The 16,867-nt window shown below is 38.5% G+C and overlaps 1 protein-coding gene across 1 annotated transcript in view; it reads right to left on the bottom strand.

Moving 5' to 3' along the window:
• Window positions 1–222: 222 nt before the first annotated feature.
• The window catches only part of fasn (fatty acid synthase), a 44,789-nt gene continuing 28,144 nt past the window's right edge, over window positions 223–16,867 (bottom strand). Inside the window, exons 25-42 of the mRNA XM_062526215.1 lie at window positions 16,618–16,733; window positions 15,297–15,451; window positions 14,966–15,169; window positions 14,702–14,852; window positions 14,319–14,497; window positions 12,507–12,626; window positions 12,272–12,394; window positions 10,829–11,052; window positions 10,512–10,716; window positions 10,124–10,275; window positions 9,092–9,183; window positions 7,248–7,645; window positions 6,933–7,121; window positions 4,544–4,771; window positions 4,113–4,324; window positions 3,159–3,257; window positions 2,369–2,620; window positions 223–1,421 (exon numbers count right to left, since the gene is read on the bottom strand). Coding sequence (XP_062382199.1) covers window positions 1,299–1,421; window positions 2,369–2,620; window positions 3,159–3,257; window positions 4,113–4,324; window positions 4,544–4,771; window positions 6,933–7,121; window positions 7,248–7,645; window positions 9,092–9,183; window positions 10,124–10,275; window positions 10,512–10,716; window positions 10,829–11,052; window positions 12,272–12,394; window positions 12,507–12,626; window positions 14,319–14,497; window positions 14,702–14,852; window positions 14,966–15,169; window positions 15,297–15,451; window positions 16,618–16,733 — 3,222 coding nt within the window. The 3' untranslated portion in view covers window positions 223–1,298. The remainder of the gene's footprint in view (window positions 1,422–2,368; window positions 2,621–3,158; window positions 3,258–4,112; window positions 4,325–4,543; window positions 4,772–6,932; window positions 7,122–7,247; window positions 7,646–9,091; window positions 9,184–10,123; window positions 10,276–10,511; window positions 10,717–10,828; window positions 11,053–12,271; window positions 12,395–12,506; window positions 12,627–14,318; window positions 14,498–14,701; window positions 14,853–14,965; window positions 15,170–15,296; window positions 15,452–16,617; window positions 16,734–16,867) is intronic.

A 16,867-nucleotide genomic window follows, 5' to 3' on the forward strand; every position in this document is an offset into this window, starting at 1 on the left:
CTCCAAAATGTTTAAAACTATTCTCCAGCATGTGGCACAGGGAGTAGAGTCCCTGCTTCTCTCGCAGATTAAGTAAATTTTTGTCCTGGGTGAAGGGGTTTGCCTACCTGAAGTTAACTAACACTGTACATTTTTAAACATTACCATTCACCTTTCTAAAAGTTAATTATTTGAGATGAAAGAGTCTTATGGAGTAAATGAGAGTAAAAACAGGACACTGACTGAACTGTTAGTGGTAGCATTTAATTGAGACTAGTGCAATAAATACTTGAAAAATTACAATAAAAAAATAAAAATGAATTACAAACCTTTTTTGACAACTTGCGCAGCAATTCACAACACTAAATCAGAAGTTGATGCATTCGTCATAGACTTGCCAAAAAGTCTCAGAAAGACCAAGAGACTAGTGCCAGAAGTAACTAATCCCACTTCGTTGTATTCAACCATAAAAGATAAAATATGGTTCTTACACATTTCTAGGACTTTGACAGAGCAGTGTTAATCTACTAGAAAAATCACAGCTATTGACTGCATTAATTCTACAGGTGCCCTTCACGTACATCACAACATTCACTGTGGATAAAAATAGTCAATTTTTGGGTAAGCTCACTATGCAAAACATTACATGTTATCCTACTGATTAGATAGATAAGCAATTTAAAGCGGCATTGTTTACCTGTCACACACTTACACATGTAACAGACCAAAAAATTCTTTACAAATAATAATTCTTGACCCACTTCTGCTGACGCCTAATTCAAAACTGTTCATTTCAACAGTGTACGTATGTAAACTTCTCCAGAAAGAAATAATATAAAAAAAAGATTTTGGGAACGATGAATGGGAATCACTGAAAAAACATGATACAGTAGGGATGTGTATGACTACCTGTAGAGGATTATTCTTTGAACTGGATCCCTTTTTAAGAGACACAGCAATCTTTATTGATCCCTTTTCAAGAGACGCATTCATCTTTATTGATCCCTTTTCAAGAGACGCATTCAATTTCTACAACTGTTGATGCACTCAGTTCATGCTGACATAATATTGATATACTCCATTTGTGCAAGACTTGTATTAAATCAACATAAAATGCGACGATGCAACACCTGTAACAAGACTATCCAAATCCTTTTTTGAACAATTAAAGAGAAACAATCTAGAAGCCAGAGATGAGTTTTTGGTCACAAATAGAAGACTGATGTAGGGAAACTGAGATGATCTCACAAGGTGATGGTTAGGAAGCATACTGGAATGAAGAGTGAGCTGACAAATAAAGCCAGCATGTCAGCTCTCCCTTACATGGTAATGGGATTCAGTGAGCTGTGGATAATACCAGTGATGGACTCCACTCCTTCACCTTCTAGGAATGTGCGGTGATCGCCTTCAATGACCTGAACGGACACTTTCCCATCACAGACCTGTCAGGGATAAGACACAAGTTTTTTTTTTTGAAAAGCAAAACAGTCTGAAAGTAGGCTACCAGAGACCAGTGTTTCCGAGACTTGGGGCCACATGTCTAAATGGTGCATACACTTGAGAAAATACTTGCTGGGAAAATGTGTACCTCTGTAAAATATAATTTGCCATCTTAAGACAATGCACAAATTGGCATCAACAAGAAGAACACACATTAATGCAAGCTTAACAGTCCATCCACTGATCACACATATGTGACCCTTCAAAGCGAAATCAGTTGCTTTGCGCACAATGTTATTTTGAGAAAATCCACAATAAACAAACTTCCGGGTTAAAATGTTGAATTTCACGTTTTCGCAAATTTCGACAGTATACAGTCTACAGTTTCATATCATGAATAACATATGCTTTGACTGTTAAACCCGATGAAGATTCAACACATTTGCAGTCATTCCCGTTGTCCACGCCACTTATAAAAGGTGATTTCTCCTCTTCTGGCATATCGTGACAGAAGAACCATGTCAACTTTGAATGCGGTTATCTTAGCGATAATTTGTGTAATACCCTCGATATACATATCGTTGGAAAGCTTATTTTATGGCCGTTCATGTGAGCACACTAAGTTAATTTTGTAAATTTTACAGAAGCGACTGGTTTCGCTTTGCAGGGTCACATATGTTCTTGCATTCCTGCTACTGTAACTTAACTACAGTATCTATAGCCATCATGCTGGTTATACCAGAAATAGTCACTTCAACTATATTTAACTGAATTTAACTGTAAAGAGCCCAATATTAAATTGGTTTTGCTCATTTGACAGACTCTACACTCACGGTCACGGTCATCTCACTATCCATTGCCACTGACCTCTATGAAATAATTAATGTTTACACTTTTTTTCCTTCAGTAAACCATCATCTGCTATAATGTAAAGTATCTGAAATGTCACCTCATGGAGCTTGTAGTCTGTTCCAAGGCCCTCTCCGTAATCGCTACTGGTCTTGGCCTTCAGCAAGGTGATGGTGCCATGGTATTTGGTGGCAGGTACATAGCTGTCTGCAGCTTTCAACTTATGGTAGAAGGTGGAAGCAGCAAAGTGTAGAGATGGGCGGCTGATGTTCTTGTGACTGGAGGTGATTAGGTCTACAGCCACATTCACTCTTGCCTCCAAGTCTGACAGTGGCAAAAGAGTCTCCAACAGCTAGTAAAAGACAGATTGTTCATTTTTAGTTAATTCACAATGATCAAAAATTAAAGTATCTTATAATTAGTACAGGATATATGGTGGTCATTCTTTTTGCCATGAGTGTACTTTTATAACCTCCCCAAAAATGTGTTCTAGACTAGTATATGACTTTGAATTCCTCTTACTCCTACTTATCTAATATCTAAATACTTACAGTATCTATCCACATTTACAGCATTATGTCTGCAAGAAATGGTACTGCTAGCCTCGTTTGACACCCTACCGCTTATCTCAGTTGAGTTTAAGAGGGAGTCTGGAAAGGCTCCACTGACTACCAGGGGTGATATCAAACTTCTCATTTTTTTTTAGAAGTGCAGGAATGAAATCTGTCTTGTAAACAATGGTTTAAATGCAGTTCACTCAATTCCAAAGAAAACACATGTCCATATATGTTAAACCCTGTCGCCATCAGCCTCTATCTGTCATCATATAAAGCCCTCCAGGTTCCTCTATGATTGAGGTGTGCCTGTAAGAATTGGATGGGTCTTTTTACCTTGTTGTACTCAATTCCTGTGAACTGCTGGATGAAGGCACAGAGGGCCTCTGTCTCAGCTTCTGACTCTTTGCCAGGGGTCAGCTTTGCTCTGTAACTCTGTACAAGGGTAGAAGAAATTACAGATATAAATCCAGACAACAAAGACACCATCAGTTGTGAATGCCTTGTCTTACTCTGACATTACAAGTACATTTATAAGCCTTTTATCATATGGCTCTTCAGAATAGGCAAAAAGATCCATTAACATGAACAGCCATTTCCAATGTCCTGCATGACCACTGCAAAAAATTCACAACCGCTGTCAATGGCAATGGGATAAGTGCTTCTGATTCATGTCCTTCATATCACTCTGTAAACAGTCTGTTGACTCTGTATGTACCTTGATGTTCGGTACAGTAAGCCTGCAAGAACTGCTAGCCTAGCATTCACTGACAATATTGCTAATGCTCAAAACACATAAGCACAAATAGTATTTTGAAAAGGTGTCAAATGTTTTTGGGTATCAATTAACTAGACTGACATAGCCCGCTACTTAATGTTTATACGTTTGAGAGCTCAAATTTTAGTTCTGACACACAAGAAAGCCTACTGTTGATTACTGTATAAGACGTACATATATGGATCCTACAGTAACATTATGCACCTAAACAAGTCGGTTCATCTCTAATGGCATTGGAACTTTAACTAATTGTTTCTCAGTGCAAGCCACAAAATGGTGACAAATTGATTTTAAAAAGTTTATTTTCTCACTTGGGCAGGTTATTTTCTCACATTTCTGTTGTTCAAATATTCATGTGAGCGATATTGATTTAAACTCACTTGTAGACGATATACATTATTTTTACATATCATTAACGAAATTGGGCTACTTAAGCCCTTGGGTATAACTAGAATGAAAAATGTATGGGGGACATCAAATTATCAAAATCAAGAGCTATAGACTCTACTCACCTGAGTATAGGCTGCCACATAAGAGTGGGAGCCATCGAACAAAAATAGGTGCTCAACTGGGTAGCCAGCTTCTTGAAGTTGGGAGGACATCTCAAAGGCTACACAAGCACCAAAGGAATAGCCAGCAATTCTGTAAGGCCCCTCTGGCTGCACCTGCTGCACACACTTAAGGTAATATGCAGCCATACTGTGAATGCTGTCCAATGGAGCAGCTGTAGGAGACAGATGGAAGAAGTAACAAGAAAACTTAAAAGTCAAATCTAAACAATATATAAGAAACAAAAGTAGCAATGACAAAGCTTAAGGATGAGAGACTCACAATAACACACATCCCTTATACAAAACGTGACCGCCAGCACCAATTTCTAGCCCGCGGCACATTATTTTGATAACGTGTAATCTGTTCCTTTTTAGGGGGAACTATCCCTTACCTTTTGTACATTGCAGCCCATAACAGGGCACACTGAGCTTGCTAGAGAGGGTGCGTAATGCAGAAATGGAACCCTCAATGGGATGGACCAAGAAGAGAGGCCTTTCAGAGCTCTGGACCGCATTGAGTGGAGTGACAGTGGGTCCATCTGGGTTCACTAACATCAAACTAAGATCTGACTCCAGCAGGGCCCGTGGGCTGAACTTCTTGGATGACTGCTGCCGAGACTCTGGAGGGAAAACAAATATATCCATTAGTGTATGTACAGTATGTCTACAGAGAGATTGGCGATGTTATCACTTAAAAATAAATTCAATTGTCCCAGTTCAAGTAAAATTCTCAAATTGACGGTTCATTTTACAACTACATTACTTCAACACGTATCAACAGTATTTTACTGTGAGCAGAAAACTGGACCACACTAGGCCATTCTTTAATATGTTATAACTGTGGCTTTGAAGAAGGCAGAGAATGATAATATTTTCAATGGAAATGGTGGGTACTTGAAATATGGTCCAAATTTCCATCAGCTCTGGAAAAAATTAAGACAAACTGCACATTTTTCTAATGTCATCCTACGATTGTTCAGTGACATTCAAATTAGTTGACAGTCATATCAAATCGCAGTGGTCTCTTTTGGATATGACCGTCAACTCACTAGAATCAGCAACCATAGGATGATATCTTATTTTTTTTCTAGAGCTGTAAGAAATAACACTTTACATTACAGATCAGTAATAAGTGGGTAATGTTATGGTAATATATAGGCAATCTCATGGTAATAATGTTTTTAGACCACATATTACAAATAATTAATGTGTAATTTCTAGACAATTACTGTGTAATTACCATACAACAACAATGCAAATAACTTGGGTAAAATAAAATGGTAATAACTGCTGTAAATATGTACTTATCGAAGCAATAAATATTTAGGATTTACTTATTGTGACATAATATTTCTGTAATTATACCAACATGATGGTGCTATGAAGGACTATATTACACAGTAACTTTTAAGTGTTAAGGCACAATTACACAATAGTCAAAGTTTTTGTGGTAGTTAGTTTGATGGTAAAATGTGACCTGTTATCTGTTATTATGATGAAATAAATAAGGTAATTTCGCAATAACTATATGGTATCAGGGCTGTAAAATACTGTTTTGTCTTTTCGAAAGGATTTCAACAACTCCCCACCGTACAGAAAACCTTTCGAAAAGACAAAACAGTATTTTACAGCCCTGATACCATATAATTATTCTGAAATTACCTCATTTATTTCATCATAACAACAGATAACAGGTCACATATTATGTCACAATAAGTAAATCCTAAATATTTATTGCTTCAGTAAGTACATATTTACAGCATTTATTACCATTTTATTTTGCCCTTAAACCCGAGTTATTTGTATCATTTTGCACAGTAATTGTCTAGAAATTACACATTAATTATTTGTAATATGTGGTTTAAAAATATTATTACCATTAAATTGCATACATATTACCATAACATTACCCACTTATTAACAATCTGTAATGTAAAGTGTTACCGAAATATGCGTAGCCTAGTAACAAAATCACAAAAGTTTTCCGTCAAGCAGTTTTTGTCCATTTCCATAAATATGCATGAATATTCTAAACACACATTGAACAGTAAGAAGTATGCATCTTCAATATAAGATTTGTCAATGAAAAGTGTCATGGTAACTGAGATTAAACAAAGTAATAAGACATTTTTTTTTTTGCATGAAACATTTCCGCTTGTGTGTTGATTTAGAGACCACACTTACTTACAAATATAAATGGAAAAATGATATATGGAAATGTGAATTTGAAAATAAACCCCAGACATGTTGACATAACACCACACCGCAAAAGATGGGTCATGATATCAGACTACGTTAAAAATGTGGTGCTTTACATGTGGTAAGAGAGAAGAGAGTATTATAATTATTGTTATATTTGTATATAAATCCAAGCATTATATTAAAAGATAATTGTGTCACACGTTGCTGCTGTCAAATGATGGTAGCCTTCAATATTTTTTCCTCCCTTCACATTCTGTGGCCTTTATTTATAACTACCATGGCTTTTGGTGGATGCAACTGAAGTTCAACGGCCAAACTGCCACAATTCCCGAGAATGACCCTTACTGGCAGCTAAAACCCACTCAATAGCTTTGCATCACTTAATGGAAATATTTGATTTTGGCAAGCCAAAAACAGTGTTGCATGTGTGAGTGTGACCACAAAATGCACATTGATTGTTTGACATTGGCTGTGGAATATACCAGTGAACCCTTAGCAGAAACATTAGGCAACTAGGGGCCAGAGTAACATACTGTAACAACGAAATATAATAAAAAGACAATTCAGCCTCACACACACCTTCCTTGTCTCCTGGCTGAGAATTAAGTTCCTTTAACTTGTTGATAGTTAGCTGACGAATCTCACGCATTCCCATGACAATGTCATAGTCACGCTCCAAAGTCTGCCGCACCTCCACACCCATTAGTGAATCCAGTCCAAGATCCGCCAGTGAAGAATCAGCATTCAAGCTGCTCACATCACGCACACCTAAAACGAAAGAAACGGAAGATAAGAAACACAGCAAAGAAGAACAAATGCAAAATTGCACAATATTTTGTAAATGTGTTAAGTATAAAAATCAAAATAGCTATTAAAGAATGAGATGGTACCTACCCAGTATATGTGCCACTGCTTCCACCAGGTCCTTCTGCCCACCAGCTTCTCCTTTTACTGCAATCACTTTCTCTACCATCACAAAACTAGACATCACAGGTCTAGACTGGCACAAAAATCTATCCAGTACCTCCATACAGGAAGAAATACGCTGGGGCATGGTGCCACCAATAACTGTGTCATTGCCCCCCATGGTCTCTAGAACAACTCCAACATCTCCAATAGCACCCCACTGGATGGCTAGGGCAGGTAGGCCATCATGGCGCCGACGTTCACAGACTCGTTCCATTGCAGAATTGGCAAAACCATAGTTGCTCTGGCCAGCATTACCACGGCCACAGCTAACAGAAGAGAAGGCCACGAAATGCTTAAGATCTGGGCAGCGCTGTCTGGTCACCCTGAGACGACAAAACAAGAAGTCGGTCAGTCTTTCAGCAATGGATAGAAATGAGGTTTTATGCTGGTTCAAGTCCCTTGTTCCTTTTCACCACTAATCAATTTTAAAACACAAAATGGCTGGATGGATTTCTTCTTATATGAATATTTTCAACACAGAACAAGAGTACTGAGTGAGATGATAAAGACATTGATTTTCATTTCAGTTCATTATTTTTAACATTATCTTTCCATTCCCGTTCTAGTGTTCCAAGGCCTCTCCTCTAGAGTTAGTAACTGGTTACAGCGTTACAGAAGAACAGTTAATAACGTTCCTTTAAAAATGCCATTGCCTTTAAATATTGATTCATGGCAGGTGGCAACATAGCATAAGGATTTTTTTGTACAACAGGCTTAAATCATAGCACATTAGATATCAAGGGTAATTATTAAAACTAAACTAAACACTGTGCCTGAATTCAGATGTGGGGCAATATTTGATAATATCAAATCTTCAAAAATGTCTGATGGCCTAACTTCAGCTACAGAAGTTGTCCTTGATTTCAGGAAAGTTGCAAACGTACCATGGGCGCAGTGAAATCACCCACTACTACTGCAAGGACTATTTTCAGATGCTGCGTGATGTCACTGCGCCCATGGTACGTTTGCAACTTTCCTTGATTATTACGCCAGATGAGAGTGTTGTTACATGTCAAATCAGCCTAGAAAAACGCCAGGTTTCATTTTCAGTATGTCTTATTGCACTTTCAAACTTGAGAAGAGACACTGCTAGCAGGCCAGATGCTAATGGTCTAATCCGATTCAATGATCTACGCTAGGCTGAAGCTAAAAGTTGTATCAACAGACTCACAGAATGGCTGGATGAACGGGAAAAAGATAAATGTCAATTGTTTTGCTCGAGGGGAGGTGGAAAATGAGCTTATTTCCAATATCCATTTAAAATCCCTTTAAGAACTCATAGTACTGTACTGTAGGTCTAGTCTATTATACAGGGGAGACACTGATTCATAAAATCTGACTAAATTCATCTTATAAAGGGGTCTGGGAACACTCAGTGGGCAGGTGACTTAACTGGTTATCTAAAATTGAATCCAGAACAAATTAAATTGGTCTTGCTCCAATGCATCATGCACATCATGTTACATGCATCCAAAAACGTTCACGCTGTTTATCATTGAGCATTGCCTCTTCAGTGTCTGACCAAAATTTTGTTTTCTGAAGTAGCTACAAATATTACATACATTGTCTGACTGCAAACTGACTGCGTTACATAGAGCGCAAGCTATTTATGAAAGGTAGACTGTCATGGCATACAGTACCTTATGTGGCAAAACATAAACCTTCATTACAGCATTCACTTAACAGTTTTGCAAACCAGTTACCATGTCAAAACACCATTCAACAACAACAACAACAACAACAACAAAAAAACAGCTCCTTATGTGTACCTGTCAAGGTGGATTGTTCCATGGTATTTTGGCTTGTTGACATCCAGATAATGCTCTGGAGAGAGATTTTCCAACATTCCATCTTTCAGAACCTTGAAGAAAAGAATTACATGAACACTTCCATTTTATAATTCAGTGCACTGTGTGTACTGTATTTGCATTCACCTAAATATACATTAACAGTAACTGGTGTCAATTTTGTCACCTTTTTATTTAGTTATTTAATATTAGTCTTAGGCTTGTGTTGTGTTAACTGTCCTTTCTAGTTTGTGTCATATCTAGTTATTCATAGATCATTTTTGTTGATCAAGCTTTAGTGAACTAAAGTCTCGTAATTTTAGTCTAATTTTAGTCAAAAGAGAACTCAAGGTATCTTAGTCAAGTTATCAAAACAGTTTAGACTTTTTAAAATAACAAATGATTTCTGATTAGGCCTACCATGTCAGTCAAATAGTGTTTCACACATCTCAAATATTGGCTAAATGTCATAGTTACCTGACAAAGTAAACTTTTTACACTGAAATCAGCAAACCAGACTCTTCACAAGTAATGATTACTCGGGAATGGCTTATTGTACAGAGGCATGCATTTTATCCTCGTATTTGGTAAGGTCTGCTGTTTATTGTGATATAGTTTGGTATGTGTTGAGTAAAGAGTTTGTTAGATATTTCACTTAGAGTAATGCGTGTGCAGAGCCATGTGCAGAATGTAAATGATTGTGATGATTAAATGTCATGCAAGTTCAACGTTAATCTTCTTGGGAGTCATTCATCACACCGTTTAAATATCACTGGAAAGGTTCAGCAGTTTCACATAATTTTATGTGTGTGATATCTGGAAAATGACATTTTAGTCCCGTTTCCTCTTTTTTAACGAAAACAATATCTATTTAGTCTAGTCATAGTTTCATTATCAAATATCTTTTTTTTTTAGCTCATCTTCGTTTTTTCCATCATTAACATATTTATCTTCCAGTGAGGTAAGTTGATTGTAAAGTTAGAAAACTATAATGCAAAACAGGATAGTGGTTACCATAGCAAGGTGAAACACCCCTCCAACAGGTCCAAGTTTGCAGGCTTCAGCAATGAGTTGCTCTGTCCCTTTGAGAGTGCCGACATCGCAGGTGGAAACCGCCACCTTCACACCCATGGCCTGCCATTCTTGAACTCTCTTAGCTTGGTATCCTAACACATATACACGGTGTTACTTCCTAATGAAACAAACACTCTCTACAACATATCTGAGAAGTACTTTTTCCAGCTGGAGAATATTTTTCTAGTTTTCAATGACTCAACGACAAAATACATTCAAGACCAAATGTCAAACATTAGTAAAGCTAAATGATATGGGCTCTCACCACCTCACTCTTACAGGAAAAACATTTAAAAATTATTTAAAATATGTTTGGTCGAGCAGTTACCATTGCGGATTCCAGAGCGGGAGGTCAAAACCAGTTTGCGGGCCCCTCTCTCCGTCAGCCAATGGGCCAGCTCCAAGCCAAAGCCCCCAAGGCCACCGGTGATGATATAAGAGGATGTTGACGGGAAGAATGTGCGGCAAATGGCAGGTATGGAGAGAGGAGTGACTTCAAGAGACACATCACTCCTCTTTGCCTCAGGGCACACCTTACAGGAAGGAAATATTATTCTAATCATTGCCTTAGGTGATAGTACCGGTTTCAGAGAAAGAATTTATTTTTCAAATGAAAATAAATGTAGAAAGTGTTTAAGTTTCAACCTGTAGGAGGACTTTCCCGATGTGCTTGCCCTGGGCCATGTAGCGGAAGGCATCCTCAACTTCACTTCGCTGAAAAATGGTAGTGCGCAGTGGTTGTACCACTCCATTGGCAATGCCTTTCTTCAGGAGTTGAGAGACTTCCACCCATTCACGATTTCCCTCCTCAAACAGTGCATCCAGAAGGATCCCATGGAAAGAAATGTTCTTCAAAAATAGAGCCATGCCTGCATGGGTGAAAATGAGTGTGTTAAGTCAAAAAACAGTACTAAAGAAGAATTGCCCTCGGGGTCTGCCTACAGTTGAGTCTGTGATCACCGTACAGCATGACAAATGAGCATCTGTGTAACAAACTATAAACATAACTTGGAGATGATATAGAGGGAATGCAAGGATGGCAGTCTGTAGAAAGAGAGCTTAAAATTCCAATAAATATCCATTTGTACAGTCTATAGTATACTACTATAATATAGCATTGATTATTTTTTTGCACTGGAGAGTCAAATGGAATGCTGCCCTTAATTCGTCTTTTTGCCACTCAGTGACAGTAGCAGCGGTGACATGCTGTGACGTGTGCATAGTGAACCTTATACCTTCAGAAGTTATTGCCAAGGAGGTAAATTACATATTCACAATTAGACATTTGTTGTGGTTAGTAACAGTAACTAGCATGCTAGCTGTCGAAGCCAGTAGGCATATTGGCTAACCCATGACTAAACTGATGACTTCTCGACTTTTGAACATAGACTTAGAAACAGGCAACTGTCTCACGACATGTATGGTCATCCTTTGCAGGATTACTCTATTCCCATTGCTTGCTAACTCCACCTACAAGTCTCCTAGTGGTGGGAGGGGTTCAGTGCTCCTGCCTGCTATTTAGCAACTTGCTTATTCTTATTCCAAGCAATGTAACACTGCACGGAGTGAAGCAAAAGTGTTGTTCGTCCCATTAGGAGTTGAGGTGGCATCAAAATTATTTTGGGAACATTATTTTAAGGTTAACAACTATTTAGTGCTGCTTTAATAAAAAAGCTAGGATATCAGACTGGACATAGACTTCGTCAGACATTTAACATAAACAATAACCTAGTCATATTCCAATTTCAATTAGATTGAATTTTGAAAGTTGCACACCTTTGTTGCTGAAATCATTGCTACATAGCAACATAAACTATTCTCCTCCTAGATGCAGTAGGGAACTATGATTAAGATAATTCATCAAAAGATGAATTTCTTATAACCCTTTAAAATCCTCTCCTCGATCATCTGTGGCAATAATTGTGGAGGGCAAGGCAGACATATTATGATTGATTTGGCAAAATACACCCCATTCACCATAACTTTTTTTTATTGGTGCCTTTATAGTTTGTTTGAGAATAATGCTATGTCACACACATCATTTTGACCACTGGCACATTCTCCAAGACTGTTGGTCCGCAAACTCACCAAGAGGAGTGTTGTTTGACAGGTCATATTTGCCAATCTCTAAGAAGCGTCCATGTCTTGCCAAACAACGCAGACTTGCTTGCAACTTTTCTTCAGCTAGAGAATTAAGAACTACATCCACCCCTGAATGACACAGATGAAGGTTCATATTAAGATACACAGTATAAGACAGTTGTAAATATGTAAACTGATGTGAAATTACAGAACTGTTTTAATGACATGTGTTTGTGTTCACCTTTTCCCTGTGTGTGGTGTAGGACGTGTTGCTCAAATGAAGCATCTCTCGAGTTGGCGAAGGATGTTGTAGCGAGCTGTGGAAATCTTTCCTGTAAGTATTGCCGCTTTTCTCCAGAGCCTACAACATAATAAGCATTTACACAAAAATACTGAAGGTAGTAATACAATGTATATCGTTTCCCCTCTTGATGTTTAGTTCTATGTTCATTTTAAATGTTCCAATCATAACTCTGCTCCTTACACCAGGGTGTCAGACTCATTTCAGGCAGTGGGCAGCATTTGTTGGTATGCGACCTTGAGGGTGACATTATTGTAATGTCCATTCTCATGATCATTATAATTTTTCTACATGAGTATCAGATTGTTGCTAGATGATATACAGTATTCCTTTACTAAAACCTATATGCCTTCCTTGTGCAAAAATGGGTTATCATGTACTACCGCCATATCTCTGCTTCACTGAAAATGATGCTTACCCAGCTTCCATATTTGTTTGAATAATAAATATTATTTCTCCTTGTTTATTTCAGTCGAAAAATGTTGAAATGCTTCTTGCACAATCCCACTTGGATTCATCGCTACTAGTAACCTCTCTGCACTTGATACATTTTCTACTGCATCGACATTCCATTCATTTTTGTGTGAGAGAGAGTACAATGACAGGTGTGCCACATTGATGTTTAAAACTACACACGGTAAAGCTTATCAAGTGTGCACTGAGCACACAATCAATCAACCCAAGACATATCCATGGCACACTAGGTGCACCACACAGTGAAATGCAAAAATACGGTGAAGTTTTATATCATCACGGTCTTTTTCAATTTAATTTATGCTTGATTTATTTCTTTCCTACCCATTACCAACGTGCACCTGAATCTAGTTTGACAGTATAACAAGGGAGTAGAGCACAACTTGGGGTGTATGAGCCATGGTCCCAATATTTAGAGAGCACATCTGCAAACAACTCTGGCCATGATAAAACCCAAACCTATATTACGTAAAGAGGACCACATGAATTTGAGAGCAAGTGTCTCATATCAGAAGCCTTTGCACTTTTAAGATAAGATTTTAGACTTCTTAAAACCTTGTGGAAACCCTGCTCATAACCGGGATACTGAAGTGCATGTTTACACAGCCAGGACCAGATGTAATAACGTTTTGCGCCCATATCTTAGGCGTAATGTGCACGTAAAAGCATGGCAATGGTATGTACAAATAGGCTGCAATGAGGGAAATGCGCAGACTGCCTGCCGTGGGAGCTGAAAATTGCTTTTTGCGCTTTTTCTGTGTCATGCATATTAATTCCTGGGCGGATCAGCTGAAAATGGGTGTAACGCGCAAGTACAGGGGAGGAGAAGAGTGGTAATAGCGATGAAATCGTATTTTCTCTTTCACAACATAGACACTTCCCAATCTGTTAGACTAGGCATTAAGTCATATCATCTATGTGCAGTAAATAGTTCAAGTATTTTTTATTTTAAAGTGGATTAGTAGAACTACTAGGCCTAATCTGTCGGTCGCTGCTCGTTGACATCTATTTGTATCATGTATGATCGCTAAACTTTGATTCTTTTTAAAGTTGCAATATTCAATTGTGCTTGTGGTTCAGCTCTGCACGCGTTGTATAGGGGGCGGGGATATGGGTGGTGATGAACACTGTTAATGTAATGAAGTGACAGCTTAGTAAATTCCACGCAATAAAGCAAAGCACAGCGTTCGCATTCTACGCATACAAAAACTCGTTATTAGCGCTGTCTTAGTACATCTGGCCCCCAGTGTTAATTAGATACAAAGTGGTTCTTCTTACCCACAGTAGTGAAGACCTGGCAGTTCATGCTAAGTGCAATAGTAATAGCAGCTTGGCCCACCCCACCCGAGCCAGAGTGGATGAGCACACTTTCTCCAGTTTGCAAGCGGCCACGAACAACAAGGGCATAGTATGCTGTGGCATACACCACTGGCACAGAAGCTGCTTGCTCCAGTGTCCTGTAAAGAGAATATTTTCTGTATGTAAATATACATGAATGTAGAAGATAAACTAATATGTAGGCCATACGTTTGGGGATTAAAAAAAAAAAGGAGAGTTGCATTTGACCTAGTTTGACTTAAGTGAGGAGTAACATTACAACTGTGCATCACCATTATTTTGTATCACAAGACATAATGTAACCATATCATAGGCTCCCTCACCAGTTAGATGGCACTTCCCAAAGGAAACGTTTATCTGCATCAACACACGTGGCAAGGCCTTTAGCAGGCAAAAGGCCCATCACATGTTGACCACTCGGGTCCCGCCCAGAGAATTCCATTCCAAGCATACACTGCTGAAGCGCTAGGTCACCTACAAATAAAAAATAGCATTCATTTCATTTTGAGAAATTGATGAAGAATTAGTGAGCAACCAATAGAGTTACTGGAGGCAAACACATCTGAGGGAGAGAGAGAGATTCCTACCAGGGATGGCATCTGGTGGCAATTTCCCTGTGGCCAACATGATGTCACGGAAATTGAGGGAGGCATAGTGCACTTGACACAAGTGCACATTGGGGTTAGAGGGAACAAAGAATTTCAGTGGTGAAGTTATCCAACGCAGAGAGGACAGGTCTCCACGTGTCAGCACATTGACATAGGCATGCTCCGTCTGCTCCTCCTCCAGCTCTGCTCAGCCCAAGACAAAAGCAGCAATGCAAAGTGTAAGCTTAACAAAGGCACTGATGGCTTTAGTCTTATACGTTCTGTGTTGAGAACAGTGAATGGCATAAATAACTGAATAGACAGGCAATACTTTGTGAGATTAGCTGGTGTCTGAACGCTCCCCAGAGTCCGTCACGAAAGACATTCATGGTGAGGTCTTTCTCGATCACACCCTGCATGTCTTTGCTGGTGGGGAGTAAAGAGGGAATGGTGGAGGATTCACTGAGATTTGACACAAATGCGCACCTGCCAAAGAAACAAGAAGGAAGTTCAGCATGGGACTTCCAATTAAACAGTAGTTAGTGTCTCATAATAACTATATACATACAACTCCATCAAATCAATCAGTCAATCACTTAGGAAACAAAAAATATCAAGAAAATAAGATGTGATGTGAATATCTAAAAAGCAAACAAGTTACAATGACTTAACTGCTCATACACTTCACTCATTATTTGTGATTAATCTTCATTTCTTGCAAAAATAGCTGGGTTTCCATTCAACTTTTAAACATACATTTTGACCATTCACAAAATACATTGAATGAATATATACTTTTTTGATCCCGTGAGGGAAATTCGTTTCTCTGCATTTAACCCAATTTAACCCAATTGTTGTATACATCCACAATATAATTGTTGGAATTAAAATATTCAAATATCTAAAATAGAGAATAACAGATTGATTCACTAATGGTTGGTGGATTAACAGACCATCTGTGAGGCCGTATTTGTTCTTTTTTGTTTCCGCACTAATAAACGACAACAATTATCTCTATCAAATTCAGGCGTCCAGACATGACTCGATGTAGTATTTTCAATTACCAGGGGCCTCATTTATAGATTCCATCCTAAAACACTGCATACAGTATGCCCAAATCTTATAATCTACAGTACGTACAGTATGTTCAAAAATATAAAACCTTGCAGCACACATTTTTATAAAATGTGCTTAAATTATACCTTGGAAATCCAAAATTCTCATGAGAGCACAATTTAAATTGTGTCTGCAAGATACTCTGGCCACGAGCAATGATACACATTACGCTTTGCACCAATATCGGAGCAACCAATCAAATCGGCGTAGGCGGGACAAAGGCGAGCTGAACTGCTGATGACAGCGCTACAACTTTTGGTTTTGGTTGCAGTTATCCAATTGCGTCGAAGTCCAGAATCAGTCAGAGTAAACATTGGCCGTAGTGTTATCCAATTGCGTGCAGTGAGATTTTCAAACGCATACTTAGCGCCGCCCCTCGAGTTGAGCCGTTTTCATTATTCATGGACAGACCCTTAATCTGAAAGATTCCAGGGTCTGGTTTACTACCAGGCTACTTAAATGATATGAATGAGCTGAATGGAAACCCAACTCGTGAGCCTTGAATTTGGATAAAGAACAGCAATGCAATACGTCACCTTATGCGATTGCCACCTGATTCTTGTTTCAGGCAATTGACCATACCAACAACACCACTGTGACTTTGAGTGGCACCGAGCCACAGAGTACTGTCTGAAGCTTCAGCCAATGTATTCTGGGAGAAGAAAAACAATATTCATTAAATGTTTCAAACACAAATGTTTTGCACTGTAGCATGTAACAAAAGAAAACATAATGCTCCTATGAGCCATCTCAAAAAGTATGACTAGCAAATGGTGACTGCATATA

This window comes from Sardina pilchardus, chromosome 22 (assembly GCF_963854185.1).
Source record: "Sardina pilchardus chromosome 22, fSarPil1.1, whole genome shotgun sequence".
NCBI lineage: Eukaryota > Metazoa > Chordata > Actinopteri > Clupeiformes > Clupeidae > Sardina > Sardina pilchardus.